The 17,710-nt window shown below is 41.4% G+C and overlaps 1 protein-coding gene across 1 annotated transcript in view; it reads right to left on the bottom strand.

Annotated features, from left to right (window-relative positions):
* Nucleotides 1-17,568, bottom strand: part of lrrc45 (leucine rich repeat containing 45) — a gene marked incomplete in the record, with an annotated part of 38,525 nt that extends 20,957 nt beyond the window's left edge. Inside the window, 4 exon segments of the mRNA XM_034202982.1 lie at nucleotides 7,290-7,360; nucleotides 7,455-7,516; nucleotides 8,147-8,440; nucleotides 17,452-17,568. Coding sequence (XP_034058873.1) covers nucleotides 7,290-7,360; nucleotides 7,455-7,516; nucleotides 8,147-8,372 — 359 coding nt within the window.
* Nucleotides 17,569-17,710: the final 142 nt, after the last annotated feature.

Below are 17,710 nucleotides of genomic sequence, written 5' to 3' on the forward strand. Positions count from 1 at the left end.
GGCCGTTTCTCAATCTCGAGGATTCTGGCTTCCAAGCCAATATTTCAAGGATGCTACGTCATCGAGTGCCGCAGAAGTACTGTTCCAATCTCCAGCATACTTGGAATTCCACCGAGGCCGCGTCCTTGGTTTGGGGGACATTTCGAGGTTGCACATGGGTAGAGTTTGCGTCCTTAAAATCCCCACAATGCTTTGCGCATGGATCAATTTCAAAAACCCTTGCGGAGAATTGCTGAACCGACACAGCACACATTTAAATGTAAGTATGTAGTGGCGTAGAACATGTGTTGGTAAATATGTTACTTTGTTACATTTGTTTGTTATCACCAAAAATGTGTTCCGTGAAAGTAAAGCAAGTTCATAATTAGATAGACATCGTGAGGTATTTATTTTCGGTACAGTTTATGTTGAAACCGTTAGAGAGAGTGGCACACTTGTTAGCCTGTTCCAGTCTTCTTCGTTTTCCGAAGCCGTGGCTTGGAAGCATACTTGCTTAGTTTCTGAAGGAAGTGACTTGGAAGTACGCGACGCCCAAACCAGCATCCTCACAATTGAGAAACACCCACTGTGTTTAAGTTATGATAGCTATGTTCCTAAGGCTGGAGCCACACGAGGACGATAACGCAAACGGACCGCAATCGTTATCAAAAAAGTATTCCGTCCACACAAGCCCCCAGGAAGTGCGCCGGACTCAGATGAAAATATTCATGCTGGCCAAACGGCGGTACTACACTTCCGTTTGGTTGCCAGGCCCGGAAACACTTTTCCCATTGACTTACATGGGGAAAGAGTGGTCTGTAAATCGTTGGATAATTTTTTTAACTAAATAAACTACCCAGTATGAACGTTTGTATACCCCTTATTAAAAACATTCGTTCCTCAAGTTGTAAAAATGTGCTAATAACGTTATTCTGACAGTTATTTCCCTCTGCATTATGAACTAACCCACGTGACCGCGCCGCCCGGCACGTTCATGTTACGTGTTCAGCATGGTCCCGACCAATCAGAGCACACTGTGCTCACAGGAGGGTGGGGGCTGGAGCTATTGGAGCTACAACGAGCCGTTAAAGGCAGAGTGAAATTCAGTGAATACACGTAGAAACCAATGTGAGTTGCGTTTATCTTTACCCATGGATGCACAATAAGAACGGACCCATATCGTCTTACTGCCATCCCACGGAGCTGTAATAATGGATATATTGCACATGTTTGCTGTAATTCATTATTATACTACATGGGCTGTATGATTAAATCTTGTACCATAAATGTTGTATTAAATAAAGTTAATATTACCGACGTTATTAACGTCCCTGTAGCTTCGTATTGCACTTAGAAGCTTATTGCACTGTATATATATATTATATATATATTATATATATACACAGTGCAATACAGTGGCGAGCCGTCAGGGCCCTATAGGCCCTCTGTGAGGGCCTAAGATATTCTACAAAATAATATTTAAAAACATTAAAAAAAATAATATATATTTTTTTAAATATTTTTTTTAGTTATATTTTTCCTTAGTTTTACCAAAATAACTTGATTTAATTGTATTTAAATTAACATTTCCAAAGAAATAAATCCTTCGAATCTGCCTATTCAGTTTCTGTTGGAATGTGAAGGGTTAAATGAAAGAAGCTCGTCTCTGCGAGTCTGTGAAGAGAGGAGCTGTTGGACGTCCAGGCGGTCCAGCTATGAATTCACAGAGGGCCCAGCTATAGTAACTGAACGAGAGAGTAATGTCAAATGACAGTACAATTGACCAATCATATCTTCCCTCTAAATGGGTGGGTGTTATTATCGCGGACTTTATGACAAGTTCCACCCGCTGTGAAACTTTTCTTGTTTCCATAGCAACAACAACTTCCTGTCAACAGCGTTAACTCGCCTTCAAAATAAAAGCATGCCAAATTACACTTAAGACATACAACTGCAACGAAAGTAACAAACACAATGCAATATCCTTTTCAATTTAAAAGAACACAAATAATAGGGTTATTTACAGGTGTTGTTTTGTGTGGTAGAGGGTCGCTTTCATTGATGCGTTTTGCACCCCGGGCCGTTGTTTTGATATTCCGCTGAAGTATAGTCTGTGACTTAATAACTCCAGGGAAGGGGGCGGGGGGTCAGAGGGCCTAGGTATAAAAGTCACGGCTCGCCACTGGTGCAATAATTATGTCATGCTAAATGAAGCTCTGTAGCTTGGATATCACTAGATCCTGTTACAGGGTAATATAAGTACATAACGATTGATGTTCACATTAGCATAATTACTAGCTAGCTGCTAACTGCCGCCTCGTTAATATCAAATCCATCATAATAACAAATCATTACCATGCTGTCATGAACGCGCGGTTCTGTAACTTACGTGTACGCAAATTGACGTGCTTGATGTGAACGAGCATTGTGGTTAAAGTTGCGCATGCACTATGAGCGCACATACGGGTACTTCTCAGGCATGCCGGGTAATCTGTGACGTTTCGCTCTCTCAAAAGTTGGGCCATTTTATCATCGCCAATGAGCAACTTGAATGAGGCCCCGCCTTCCACGCTGTATCCAGTTCTTATTATACATCCATGCGTCCACGTGCCATATAGATAGTTAGATAGATAGAGGCCCAATCCCAAACCACTCCCTCGACCCCTCCGTGACGGAGTGAACTCCGTCTGTAGCCACACTCGCAGCTCAACGAGGCTCCCTCCTGTCAGATGGAGGGAGTAAATACAGCAGCAAGCTTTGGGACGGCCTCCCCTCTCTCCGGCAGAAACAGGAAATGCCGTAACTGTATGTAACAACGGTTTCAAATCAGCATCTCTTAGAAAAAAAGTTTAAATGAATAACTCAAATAAAACTCCAAACATCTTTCATTGTGTTTCAAAGCTCTTTTAGTTTTAAACCTGATGTTTATAAGCTTCTTAGTTTTTGCAACGGTCTGTAAATATACACAACTTTATAATAAAATGCACACATTTACCTTTTTCTAGACTAAACACAGGTACGATCCTAAGTTAAAACATATGAGGTCATCATGAGGTTGTTAACATCGTAGTTTATCAGTGGATGTTTGCTGGAACTACTTTTTAACAGCTTGTTTCCCGACGGACACACACAGCGTGACTCCGGTCATGTAGAGACCGTTCTCAAGTCAGCACCGCTGCAGACTCGCTGTTTGAGGGCTTGATAGCCCACTCCCCCTCCACAACGCTCCACACTCGTTGGTTTGGAACAGCCCTCAATATGGCGGACCCTCCGCGTGAACGCGCAAACGGAGGGGTAGGGTGTAGGGGTAGGGTGTAGGGGGCGGTTTGGGAATGGGCCATAGTCTATATGGCGCTGGTCCACACCATAGACTGTATATGTGACCTGCTCTATCAAAATCAGTCGCATTGACCTGAAGACACATTGTGAGTTGTATACACTGCTGGAAAGAGGAGATTCCTAGCGTTCTTATGATATCAGGATTGTTTTTGTACTCCAAATATTAAGCAAAATATGTCACATTATATAATGACTGTCACCGAGTCATCATTTGGAGAAAAAGGCCTTCAAAGTTTTCTCTTCTCTGGAATCCATCGATCTGATTGATTATTTAACAGAGCAAATTATCAAAATACTACGGAGGGAAGATATTTTCGTTTGGATTACTGGTCTGGGGGAAGCTCGCGAGTGTGTGTGTGTGTGTGTGTGTGTGTGTGTGTGTGTGTGTGTGTGTGTGTGTGTGTGTGTGTGTGTGTGTGTGTGTGTGTGTGTGTGTGTGTGTGTGTGTGTGTGTGTGTGTGTGTGTATACGTGTGTGTGTTTGTGTAATTTTGCATTTGTGTGTATTGTGTTTTGTTTCCCGGGGAAAACCCTCACGAGAAACACCGGCTGTTGTTGTGCCTGCTGTGACGTTAAATTACTCCGTTCTCCGCTTGTAATTATGCCGAAGCTTCAAAGTTGTATTTATCATCTGAATTTGCCGAAACAAGTTTAATATTCTGAAAGCCAAGACTTTGTTTAATTGAAATCAGATGAAAACAAACTGTAACGGACCCTGCCGTGTTATTTATGATTACTATACACGTACATTCATAATGTCAGCCGGAGGGAGGGGGGGCGGCGCTGCGGAAGAGCAGATTGCGAGTGAGAGGTGCCTGTCATCTTCCCTTTACAAGCTTCAAAAATGTATTTATCGTCTGATTTTGGAAATAAAAGTTTCATATTCTGAAAGCCAAGACTTTGTTTATTTAAAATCAAACAAAACACCCGAACCCCGAAAAAATAATTTTTTACGCAATCCATGTTTATTTTTAAATGAGCCGTTGCGACTTCCGACTGATTTCGATAGAGCAGGTCACATATATAAACCTGATATAAACCGATATAAACGCAACAGGCACCAGAAACGTGTCACACGAGTCCGCTAGAAAGCGCTGGAGACGCTGTAGTACATATACCACGCCTATAAGTGGCGCTGTAGTCCTACCACAAAAGCAGCGAAGAAGACTTACCGCGCATGCTTGCCATGGTTGCCTTTCTGTTTATTCTACGCTGTGGCAGAGTCCTGCACGGGTCTGATTTTCAAGACCCGCTCCCGCCCCGCACCCGCGACGTGCAATACCGAACCCGCCCCGCTACCCGCACATATTGCCAATTAGTTCCGCAACCCGACCCGACCCGTCGGCACAAGATCCGCAACCCGACCCGAACCCGCATAGCCTATGAGCAGTGAAAACGTGCAATTATTAACACACGCAGTTTCATATTTGTCTCAAAAAGCGTGGGATGTTGGTTATTTCCTCCATCTAGGATGACACCAGAAGCCTCCCAGACGTTGGATTTCGCTCTGGAGGAAGTGTTATTGAAAATGCTGTATTCTCCGCTAGAGAGCTTCACCTCAGCCATTTTCGAATGTGGCGCGCACAGCAGCAGATTGATGCGCTGCAGAGGTTATGATTATGCGCGGTCCCGCGGGGGAGAGGTCTGAGGATTTTAAACATTAAACTAATTTATTATTATTTTAATATATTTATTATGCAATACCCGCGACCCGACCCGCATCATCTTTGTTTTACCCAGAACCGAACCCGGAAAAAAGCGTTTGAAAAAATACCACCCGCGAATCACCTTTTTTGCGGGTCACCCGTCGGGTACCCGCGGGTACCCGACCCGATGCAGGACTCTGCGCTGTGGACGGACGCTCTGGCTCTTTTTCTCCCTCCCTGAGGCAAGCGTTTGCTCCTGCTGTAATTCTCTCCGGTAGTCCACCAGCAGATGAAAAACACCCACCAAAAAAAAAAACCGCCTCTTCCAAGGGACGAGGGGACCATGCGACAGAGTTTCAGTCGACGGTCAACATGTCCGTTAAAGTTTAAATCTTCCGGACACAATTAGAAAAGTGCCGGTCAAAGGTCTTTTTTGTTATTTATTGAGCTTTAAAACAAATGAATAACGACTCTATATAATAATAATATAATAATGAAAAACGGAGCCTCTCTTTTCCTCCCCCTCTTCTGAGAGCCCAGCAGCTGATCTCTGAGCAGGAGAGGCGGGGCTATTGCTTCAACATTATCAGGAAATGATCGTATAGGCGTAAACACGGAGCCGTTTGCCCCCCCCCCCCCCTCCCCGGAGCGTTTCGTTCGCAGATCTACCAACCTTGGGACCCGTTATCGTTTTCTGCGTTTCCATGTCGGCCTCGTGTGGCCGAACCGTCTATCTGATAGAGAACTGTAGCAGATACGACCGTTATCGTCCTTGTGTGGCCGGGGCTTAAGATTGGCATGATGACACAGCCCCTAGAGAGATAGGCATATGACTGTCATGTTTATTGCTTACGCAGGCCTTAGCTAATCTTAACTAATGTCAGAATACTGCTTTGAACCTGCAGTATTCTTCCATCTTGTTGACTGTAACACTCTCTTGTATATAAGCATGTCAAGGACACTGTTCTGGGAACTATTTGTCCAACGCAGCTCTGTGTGTGATGACTACTTCCATTCTTGCAAGGATAACAAATACATGTATCCTGATATTGAAGATCAAGCCGGAGACGAGTGATATTTTTCTAACACTTTGTGAATGTGAATAATGTGACCAGCCACTGAAAAATGCCCTTTGCACTTTTTGAAAAGATAACTGCACCTTAATGTCTACATTAGGATGATTTATGGAATTTTTAAGTATATTCATTGCAAATCATTAAACCAAGAAAAAACTGAGGAACCTATGCAAAGTCTGCCAATAATTATAACAATTATAAACTAGGTCAGTGGTGCCCAACAAGGGGGGCGTCAAAGATCGCAGGGGGGGAGGCCAAATATCATATTTAAACTTTCTTTTTTTTTTTTTTACATATAATTGTAAGGCAATACATGATTGTCACTAAAAGCCTTGTCTCTACATTACAATTACATATACAAAATAATTGATTAATTAATTTGAATACAAATTCAAGTTAGTAGCTATTATAGGCATAAAAAGACAGAAATGTATAATTTTTTCTTTAATAGAAATGTTTTTTCTGCCCGTAAAGTGTCCAAACCAGGCTTTTCTGGATAAGCGCATTTTTAAAACATAGTCATTGTCCATGCCGGTTTCAGTTGGATTATTCGTCACAGTTGCTCCGATCAGATCGGTCTCCTCCATTTTGTAGATTATTTACGACTTTTGAATCCACATAAACACATCGGCAAAATCCGGCTTACTTTGAGCATGTGTTTTAAACAGTTTAATCCCTTTGTTAATTGTTTCCACTTGCGCCGTCCTTTAATTTCTTCATACAGCGGGAATCCAAATGAATTAATCCTGAGTCCAATAACCATCAAAGTCACTCCAATAGTGCTCCTTGGCGCTATTAACAAAATACTTCACATTCATACAGTTTGTGACAGTATGTGTTAATGCAAAAACATATAAGAAAAAGTGTAATTTTAAACTAAGATATATTTATTGTTTTAATTGAAACATTAAAAAACCTTTGTAGTTTTGACTCAGGAAAGTTATTTCTCGACCTTGGACATAGCAGTTTAACAGATACATCATAACTCAAGGTTTTTAACCACTCTTTAGGCTTTCATTAGTGGATGGGGTTCCATTCTGATGTGATGACAGCACAGCAAAATATGCTGATAAAGACCATATGAAGGTGAAAGCACAGGAAACAACTAGTAAGTGGAACTTGAGTTAAGATTATTTAGTTTAAATTAATTGTATAATGACCCAAGACATGCTATGACCAGATTGGTCACATGTCTGGTGTTGCAAGCAGCAACTGAACAAATATTCTCACATTAAAATCCTTGTTCTCACCTGCGCAGAGTCTTGTTAAGTGCCAACAGCTTTCCCAACACCTCAGCCCCTGTCGATCTCAGGTTGTTACCCTGTAAAAACACATGTTGCATCAACAGAATACCAACCTGTCTCATGAAAAAAAGGGTCTGACAGTATGGACAATTTCATTTGTGCATGTGTCACCTTCAGATCCAGGACTTTTACAGTTGTGTTGACTGACAGTCCACTTAGAAGTACTTTTGCACCTGAGAGTCACACAAGCATGAAAAGACACTGTTATACATGATGTTAACACTAACGTCATCAAAGTCAATACACCGGCAATAATTATTCCTCTAAAATTACTAACACACTAATGAGCCAATGAGACATGTTTCTCCATTAAAATCAACACACCCTAGTTTATTTTGATTCACACCTATACACCTATCTGCTGCCATAAATACATATAATATATAATAAATATACATATATAATACATATAGCTGTATAAACACCAGTTGTGGATTAATCCGCCCATACAAATAATCCCCACAAAATGCACTATTTCTTCCTGTTTGTGTAGAGTTTGTTTAAAAGTACAGTGTCCTATTGTTTAGGGAAACTATTTTAGGATTTATACGTTCAATGGAACCAATGGGTTTCGAACTGAGAGCAAAAGACAGGGTAAGAAAGTCAGAAAGTCGTTGGTTTGGGTCTTTTTCTTCTTTGAAATAGCTACAGTAAATGTGCATACCACTGCATTATATGGGGAATCAAAACATGTGTATACTTGCATTTAAATGTATGCTTGACACCTGCTGTAAAACTGAACCACTTACAATATAATACACTAAGCTCATTTAGGCTGTTCGTGGATCTTAATATTGACGCACCTTCCTCGCTGAGCATACAGTCACTGAGCAGCACCTCTGTGAAGACGGTGTCTCTTTGGAAGGCCCTGGCCAGCACGGAGCAGGTCTCTGCAGACAGGCTCTGTCCACTCAGGTCCAGGCTGGACCCCTGAGCCCCCCCCCCCTGGAGCCGGGCCACCACGCTCTCCTGAGGCTCCACACCGCTCTCCTTACACAGACGAAGGTATGTCTGCCTGAAATCCTCCATTGTGCATCACCACTCGCTCCTTTTCCGCTGAGTTGTCCAACAATCTCTTAACGTCTTCCTTCTTTCCTCTGGAAAAGAAAAGAGTGAATTAGGAGTGAAATGATTAATTTAAAGAACATGTCAATTTTCAAGCCACAAAGCCAGCCATGCTCTAGCAACGTTTGGACTGTGATGATTTGGTGCTTTTCTATGACTGGTGGGATTGTAAGGTGAATATTATTGGATTTTGGACTGTAGGGTAGACAAAACAAGACTGATAAATTAATTAAGGCTGCATGATCTGGGAACATTTTACGTATTGCCATAATTTTGTATTGACAATGCAATTGCGTTATGGTTTGCAAAATAATAGGGAATGACAATTTTTGAATTACTATCAACATTATCAATGAACAGTGTATACTGATCAGGGTGTGGTCTGTACCAAATAAGGAGTTTCTATTAAGTCTGTAGAATAAAGTTTGTTTCCATTCAGAATGATATTTTTTCGCATATTGTCCCTTTTCCAAATAATGCTTTAGATTGCACCATATTGCAATTATATTGCATTGAGCTCAGCTGTATTTGTGAGGCCAAATGATATAAAACTCTTGTGTGTGGCAGATTCAGTGCTTCCTTTTTGCTGGATTCATCTACCAACAGGTCCGTTTCTGATTAAGAATACATGGATGCTGAATCGGATATAAGGAGTTTTTTCAACAACAAAGTGGAGGAGAGTTCTCTCCTGTCAGACAGAGAGACTCAGTGAGCTAAAGGACTCTCAGTGTTATCTCAGTGGGTCTCAAATGTTTTGGTCACCATTAATGTAAACAATTATTTCCGAGGCACACATTTATATGATCATTATAGTTATAAAAAAATAAGAGGATAAATGAAAAACAGGTATGTACTATATGACAGTAAAACAAGAATAAAGTTTAAAAGGGTGATTTGTAAAATATCCATAAGGCAAGGCAAGGCAAGTTTATTTATATAGCACTTTTCAACACAAGGCAATTCAAAGTGCTTTACAAAAAATGAAAGAGATTAAGAAAATGGCATTTAAAATCAGTCATTAAAAAGAAAAGCTAATAAAATAAACATTATAATAAAAAGTACATGGATAAAAGTTACAGTGCAGTCTAAGATATGAATAGTTCAATTAAAAGCAGCGACAAAAAGAAAAGTCTTCAGCCTGGATTTAAAAGTAGTCAGAGTTGCAGCGGACCTGCAGGTTTCTGGGAGTTTGTTCCAGATATTTGGAGCATAATAACTGAACGCTGCTTTACCATGTTTAGTTCTGACTCTGGGGACAGAAAGCTGACCAGTCCCTGAAGACCTGAGAGATCTGGATGGTTCATAATTTAGCAGGAGGTCAGAAATGTATTTTGGGCCTAAACCATTCAGTGCTTTATAAACCAGCAGCAGTATTTTGAAATCTATTCTTTGACACACAGGACGCCAGTGTAAAGACTTCAGAACTGGAGTGATGTGATCCACTTTCTTAGTGTTAGTGAGGACTCGAGCAGCAGCGTTCTGAATTAGCTGCAGCTTCCTAATAGATTTTTTAGTGAGACCTGTGAAGACACCATTGCAGTAGTCGAGTCTACTGAAGATAAAAGCATGGACAAGTTTTTCCAAATCCTGCTGTGACATTCGTCTTTTAATCCTAGATATATTCTTTAGGTGATAGTAGGCTGATTTAGTAACTGTTTTAATGTGACTGTTGAAGCTCAGGTCAGAGTCCATGACTACACCTAGATTTCTGGCTTTATCTGTTGTTTTGAACATTGCACACTGAAGCTCAGCGCTAACTTTTATACGTTCTGCCTTGGCTCCAAAAACCATTACCTCAGTTTTATCTTTGTTTAATTGGAGAAAGTTCTGACACATCCAGTCATTGATTTGTTCAATGCACTTACTCAGTGTTTGAATTGGAGCATAGTCTCCTGGTGAAATTGTTACATAAATTTGTGTGTCATCTGCATAGCTATGGTAACTTATTTTGTTGTTCTTCATTATCTGAGCCAGTGGTAGCATGTAGATGTTAAAGAGAAGAGGCCCCAAGATGGAGCCTTGAGGAACCCCACATGTCATATTTGTCAACTCAGATGTGTATTTACCTATAGAAACAAAGTTGTTTCTGTCCTTTAAGTAGGATTCAAACCAATTCAGAACTGTTTCCGAAAGTCCCACCCAGTTCTCCAGTCGGTCTAGTAATATGCTGTGGTCAACAGTGTCAAACGCAGCACTGAGATCTAATAATACTAACACTGAAGTTCTGCCACTGTCTGTGTTTAAGTGGATGTCATTAAAGACCTTTACAAGAGCAGTCTCAGTGCTGTGGTTTGGACGAAAGCCTGACTGGAACACATCAAAACAGTTATTTAAATGCAAGAAATTACTCAACTGTTGAAAAACAACTTTTTCAATGATTTTACCTAGAAATGGGAGGTTTGATATGGGCCTGTAATTGTTCATTACTGAAGCATCTAGATTATTCTTTTTTAAGAGCGGTTTAATGACTGCAGTTTTCAGGGCCTGTGGAAAAATACCTGAGTGAAGAGATTTGTTTACTATATGAAGTAGATCTGAGGCCATGCAAGGCAAAACATCTTTGAAAAATCCTGTTGGAATAATATCAAGGCAGCAAGAGGAGGATTTCAGAAGTTGAATAATGTCCTCTAGGTTTTTATCATTAATCTGATGGAATTGTGTCATGATGTCTGAATTGATGTTAAGTGGAGATAGGGACAACACATTTGCTGTTCCTGATGCAGAGGCACTGACTGCTTGTCTGATTTTCTGAATTTTGTCAGTGAAAAAGGAGGCAAAATCATTGCACGCCCTGGTGGATAGAAATTCAGAGGCTACTGACACTGGGGGGTTAGTTAGTCTGTCGACGGTAGCAAACAAGGCACGTGCGTTGTTTTTGTTTTTGGTAATGATGTCAGAGAAGAACGATTGTCGTGCGTTTTTTCAATTCCAAATTATAAAGGCCAAGTCTCTCTTTATAGATTTCAAAGTGAACCTGGAGATTTGTTTTTCGCCACCTGCGTTCAGCTTTTCGACATTCTCTTTTTTCTGTTTTCACGGTCATGGCCTTTCTCCATGGAGATATTTTCTTCCCAGTCACTTCCTTTACCTTAGTTGGAGCAATGGCATCTATAACATTTTTAATTTTTGAATTAAAATGATCTACTAGCTCATTTACTGAGATGTTGGCAGGGGCAAGTGTGGAAGAGAAATTCTGAGTAAACATTTCCCTAGTGTTTTCAGTTAAATATCGCTTTGTGGTTATCTCTTTTTGAACATTCTTGTGAACAGAAATAGAGCTCTCAAAGAAAACACAGGAATGGTCAGAGAGTGCAAAATCAGTCACCACAAGCTTAGAGATATTCAGATAAAGAAAAAGTAAATCTGTTTACAGTTCTGTTTCAAATGGGTGTTGAGAGATGTATCCATAGATCTCTTCATTTTGCTCTCAAAGTGCACCAGATTGATGCATTTAACTTCAATATTTAAAAATAAATCTTCCCGGGGGAGCTTGCCCCCGGACCCCCCTATGTGAGGTCCACACCACCTATAAAAATAGCACTTGACCCCTGCTTATACCCAGTGCTTGAATTGGAATGAAAAAGGTGCCAGTACTCTAAAATCAGCAACTTTTTCAAGTCAATTTTATATATACAGCCCACAAACAAGAATTTGGCTACTATAATGCTGGTGGGTTTGTCTCTTTACTACTGTATATTTTAGAAAGGTTCACTGTACTTAACATTTTTTATGATAGGCAGCGGATATGGCTAAAGCTCAGTAAGGTCAATATTAACTGAAAATATAGCAATCAAAGTCTAGATCTTCTGCTGAAGACACATGAAGCAGAGATCTTTCAGGTGAGAGCCCCTCTGGTGGTGTTCAACATTAATGACAAGGAAACAAAGCTCTGGTCAGAAGCATTTTTTATAAAAAGCTTTAACAAAATTAAGTATTTCTGTACATTTTGAATGTAATCTAACTTTCCAACTCAGAAAACGAAAAACGAAAAAGTGCCAAAAGTCTTCTCACATGGCTGAGCTGCTTTGCAATATACTTCACCACTGAAGAATACAAATATGTATAAAGTAAACTATGATGCAATCTAACTTTCCAACTCAGAAAAATGATAAAGAGCATGAACAAAGAACATGTAAAAACAAATGCAAAATTTGCACAATCTAAAATGAGAAACTGTAACTGCAAGTAACAAAGTCTGAGCCATGGTAAAGAGTTACATTGAACACCAAGCTGATCAGATAACTCCCTGGTTGGTCTGAAGTCCTTCTATCTCCAGGATCTGTACAAATCGGCACATTATGCCAAAAGTCTTCTCACTGGGTAAGCTGCTTTGCAATATACTTCACATTGTTAGAAAAGGCTCCAGAAGGCCTTGGGGACATCAGTATCAGGGGCTGGAGCTGGACAGGCTCTTTCATCAGCACTTCTCCTTCCTTTTGCCAGCCAGGACCTCACATACTGTTCCGGATTGAACTGTCCTAGTGATGGTCCATTACATTTAATGAAAACCAGGCTGGACAGTCGGCTGACAGAGAGAGCATTCCTTTTTGCAGTAAGGATATCGTTCATGCAGCTGAATGCCCGCTCACACTCACTAGTGGAGACAGCGATGGTTCGGACTGCTTTCAGTAGAGGCTCCATGGCAGCAGGTGTACGGGATGCCCTGGTTTCCTTGTATTCGCGAAAGCCCTGAACAGTCTCTCTTCTGTCCACTTTCAGCACTTCGCACAAACGTAGCACCTCTACGTCCCCATACTGTACGTCTAACTCCTCTTCAGGCCAACTTCCAGGATGGATAACTTTCATGTCCTGGATTAGCTGATTGTCCCGGGCCTCCCGGCCATGTAATGGGATTTCTCTTGTGCTGACATGAGAGGAGGTTGTGGAAGTCATTCTGTGTCTCAGATGCTCTACCATACTGCGGAAAAACTGACCTGCATGAATCTGTACAAGCCTGCCATTCTCACGCAGGGCAACACCCTTGAAGGACTTCTCAGCTAGAGCTGTATGAACTGTAGTCATGTGTGGGCCAGGCATGGTGACCATGGATTCAAAAACTCGTATTTCTCGAGTTAAGAGCCTATCTGCTGTAGGCAGTGTCATCTCTCTTTTTTGGAGTTGCCGAGAGAGGTCGCTGAGCTCTGTGAGCGCATCGTACATCAGTCCCAGATTGCTGACAAACGTTGCAGATGTGAGCACATCATCCAGGCCCTTGTACTTTGCTCTATCTCTGGAATCCCTGCTCGTGTCGTTTGCAGCATTTGTGAAGTGATCATGAAGCACTCGGTAGTTTTCCCAGACTGCTCTGACGCTCCTTTCACTTGAAGCCACCCAGCGGATGGACAAAACACGCCCTATCACCAGGAGACGCTGTCCGACTGCTTGCGCACACTGCGCTAACTGCCTCTGATTTTTGGGGGAGGCATGGAACAAGGAATAGAGTTTGTCAAAAAAGATCTGGAAATGATTGAGCCCTGAGACCTCCTTGACCACACCCCAACTGCCAGCTCTAGACGATGATTGGAGCAGTGCCACACAAACAGGCGTGGGAATTTACTACACAACTGGGTAGCAACGCCTGTTCTCTTCCCTAGCATGACTGAAGCCCCATCACATGCAAAAGAAACGAAACACTGACCTAAAAAGTCCTCGTTAAAATCTCTTCCAAGACACTCCATTAACGCCTTTGTGATGTCATCAGCCGTTGTTCCATCCAACTCGATCAGCTCCCAAAAAAACGTTTCGGGCTCAGCATCAGCTAATGCTGAGCGTAGACACACAACAAGCACCGTTTTTACCACTAATAGTGGTAGATTCATCGACCAAAACACAGAGTTTTCTTTGGTTTTCTGTAATGTCTTTTGCCATTTTTTTCTTCAGCTCATGAGCTATGTGGTCGATGATTTCGCCACAGGTTTTATTGGAGTGCAAAACCCTGCCCACGTTCAGCCCATTCATTTTCTGTACATTCAAATCAATTGGCATGTCTGTGAATGGCCGGCTATGTTTGCCAATTGTATATGCCGTTCGAAAAACTCTGATAGTGGTGTCTAATTTAGATTTATGCATAGACTGCACTTGATGTTGAATAGTTTCACGTGAAGCAGATGTAAGGATGGCAGCAGCTTTTACATGGGCTTGTGATTCTTTATGTTCTTTGATTTTTTTTTATCAGGCTAGCTTGTTGTTTGCCCTTGTCAACACCGAAATGAGACACTGCACACTCACCCCATTCAGTTGACAGTGTCAGTCCTTGTCCAGTGTGTATTCCCAAAGATTTGACATCTCTGCATATCCGACATCCTAGCTTCTTATCTTTAAGAAGGAGCCATGCATTGGTCTTGCAAAAATATTGCACCTGGTCCGTTGTCCAGCAGTCAGGTGCATCGCTTTGCCCGGTGTTGGTGGTGGCAGTTGCGCCAGCAGCAGCTAACGTTAGAGGCTCTGGAGGAGGCGGCGGAGCTAGTGCTAATGCTAATGCACTAGAACTTGGAGCAGGAGGATCAACCAAAGAAAGCTCCCCATCAGACACAATTTCCAACACAGGCACAGCATTCTCTGTATTTGAAGTTTCTTCCGGCGACAACCGCTGTCTTTTTGCACTTTTATTAATCCACGCTAACATTTTAGAAATGCTAATTTGTGACGTGACTTGCTTTCCTTCTCTCGGGGGCGTGCCTGCTCTGTTCTATCACTCTACATAGCCACCCACTGGGTGGGAGTTGCACTGCATAAACACAACACACGTGCATCTAGGTATGTAAATTGTAAAGCATTAAAACATGGTTTTACTAACAGTTTTCAGTATGTTGTTACTTCGGCATTATTATTATTATTATTTTGAAACGTGTATTACTATTAAATCACGGTCAAATAGGTTAATTTTGACATAGTCGTTTCCACCACAGTATTTACATGGAGAAGATAAGCCCCGCCCCCTCTCCAGCACGTTCTGTTTGAATGACAGGAGTAAACAGCTGACAGCCGCTGTGAAACTCCAGCGGTTAGAGCGATGAGAATGTCCGTTCGGCACCTCATGACGCATCTACTGAGTACCGGGCGGCTGTATATATATATATGGATGTATAATAAGAACGGCGGGAGAGTGTTGAGTACTGGCACGGTGCATGAGTACCGGAGTACCGCCAGCATGCCGGTACTGAGCAAGAAGTGCCGGTACTCCATGGGTCAGAACCAGAAGTGCCGGTACTGCGTACCGGTGAGTACCGGCCCAATTCCAGCACTGCTTATACCTATATGTCCTGATTATCGACCCTTCATTGTAACAGTTGCGGGTACACTGTGTATTTGCGTGGGGAGTGTTGCAGTAGAAAATTCCACTGTAGCGCCCGGTACATTAATGAGAAACCCTAAATGTTTGAGCACCCTCTATGAAACGTCAAGCTACCCCACAGCACCCCCAAAAGAAATCTCTGGCGCCGCCACTGAGCCTGACTATTTGTGTTGGTGGGGCCCGACTTTTTTTTTTCTGCAGTGGGGGACTGCGGTCAAACTCAGCCGTCTCTCGCATTTGCTTGGTCAAATGAGCAGCGCTTCATTTTTTTGAGTGCGCGATTAATAGCGTCTTTACGGTAATCACCGAGAAGCGGCGCTGACTGTAGTACAAGTGCTTATGCTATATTTGATCAATCAATCAATGATATTTGATGAGGGATAAAATGATTTTTAGCCATAAGTTCTTAATAAAATTGGTACTGTTGGACTCAGTACATATTAGACTACTACCACAAATACAAGAGCTGTACTGTACTGTACCCAATATACAAGCTGTTAATAAACTTTTCAATCAATCAATCAAACAATCAAGTACTTTTACTGTGTAGCTACTATTTGAGTAATACTCTGTCAAACTCCCCTCCAGAGTACAATAATCATCAAAGATGGCAGAAAACATGCATTATTGTACTCTGGAGGGGAGTTTGACAGGGGACTACTCAAAAAGTACACAGTAAAAGTACTTGATTGTACTTGTGGGAGTAGTCCAAGTAGTACTGAGTCCAACACTACCAATTGTATTAAGAACTTATGGCTAAGAATCATTTTATCCCTCATCAAATATAGCAAATACATGAATTATTGTACTCGGGAGGGGAGTTTGACAGGGGATTACTCAAAAGTACACAGTAAAAGTACTTGATTGTAGCCTACTTATGGTAGTAGTCTAACAAGTACTGAGTCCGACCAACAGTATCACTTTTATTAAGGATGTATGGCTGAAAATCATTTGATCTCATCAAATATAGCAGAAGTTGCATGATTTTGTTCTCAGGAGGGGAATTTGAGAGTATTACCCAGAAAAAAGACAGTAAAAGTACTTCATTTTATTGTTGGTAGCAGTCAAACTAGGACTGAGTCAAACAGTGTTAGATTTTTTAAGAACTTATGGTAAAAATAATTTGTATCGCATGAAGCAGAAAAAACATGCATTCTTTTACTCTTGCGTTAGTGCCGCTTCTCAGCGATTACCGTAAAGGCGCTATAAATCGCGCACTCGAAAATGAAGAACTGCTCATTTGACCAAGCAAATGTGAGAGATGGCTGAGTTGACCGCAGTAAAGGGGGGCCTGACAGAAAAAGTTTGAGAACCACTGCTGTAACGTAACAATTACAATGCACCCTACACCCACCTCATCAGTTCGGCAATATCTGACCTAAGATCATAACTTAATATGAATTCAAACTTTAAGAAGTGCTTTGACTGTTATTTTTGATAGTAGTCGGAAGGAAGTCCACATAACAAAAACGCACAACACTGAATGGAATACATCCTAATGTGCGAGCCGAACTGACATATTGCTTCCATAGTTTTAGAAAATGTATTATTTTTTATTATACAATAGCTGCATCGTGGAGATAAGCAAGTACACTTGAATTGCCAAATGTTGAATGAGAGTGTCGGGAGCGAGTAAAAGCAGACTCGTGCAGCGCTTTCAAACGGATAACCGTCCTGTAAACTACGGAAGCCTGTGGGAGTTTAGCTAAATAAATAACAAAGTCATCTTCAGGTAAAACCCTCACAAACCTCAGAGACTGCAGCACAAGTATCTTCCAGTATCTTCCTGGCAGTTATTGTTGTTGTAGACAGCACAGCTGACAGGCAAAGGAAGCCAAGCGACAAAGTAACCAGGAAGTGTACATCGGCGCAAAGCATCTTGGTCAATGTAGTTTTGATAACGTGAGCCTTTTCCATTTCTCTAAATTAAACGTATTTAATTTAGGTTTAACTTAATCAACCTTAATAAGCGATATTTTAATATGATGTTATATAATAAAAACTAGTG

Source organism: Gymnodraco acuticeps, unplaced genomic scaffold (genome assembly GCF_902827175.1).
Source record: "Gymnodraco acuticeps unplaced genomic scaffold, fGymAcu1.1, whole genome shotgun sequence".
In the NCBI taxonomy this organism is placed as follows: Eukaryota; Metazoa; Chordata; class Actinopteri; order Perciformes; family Bathydraconidae; genus Gymnodraco; species Gymnodraco acuticeps.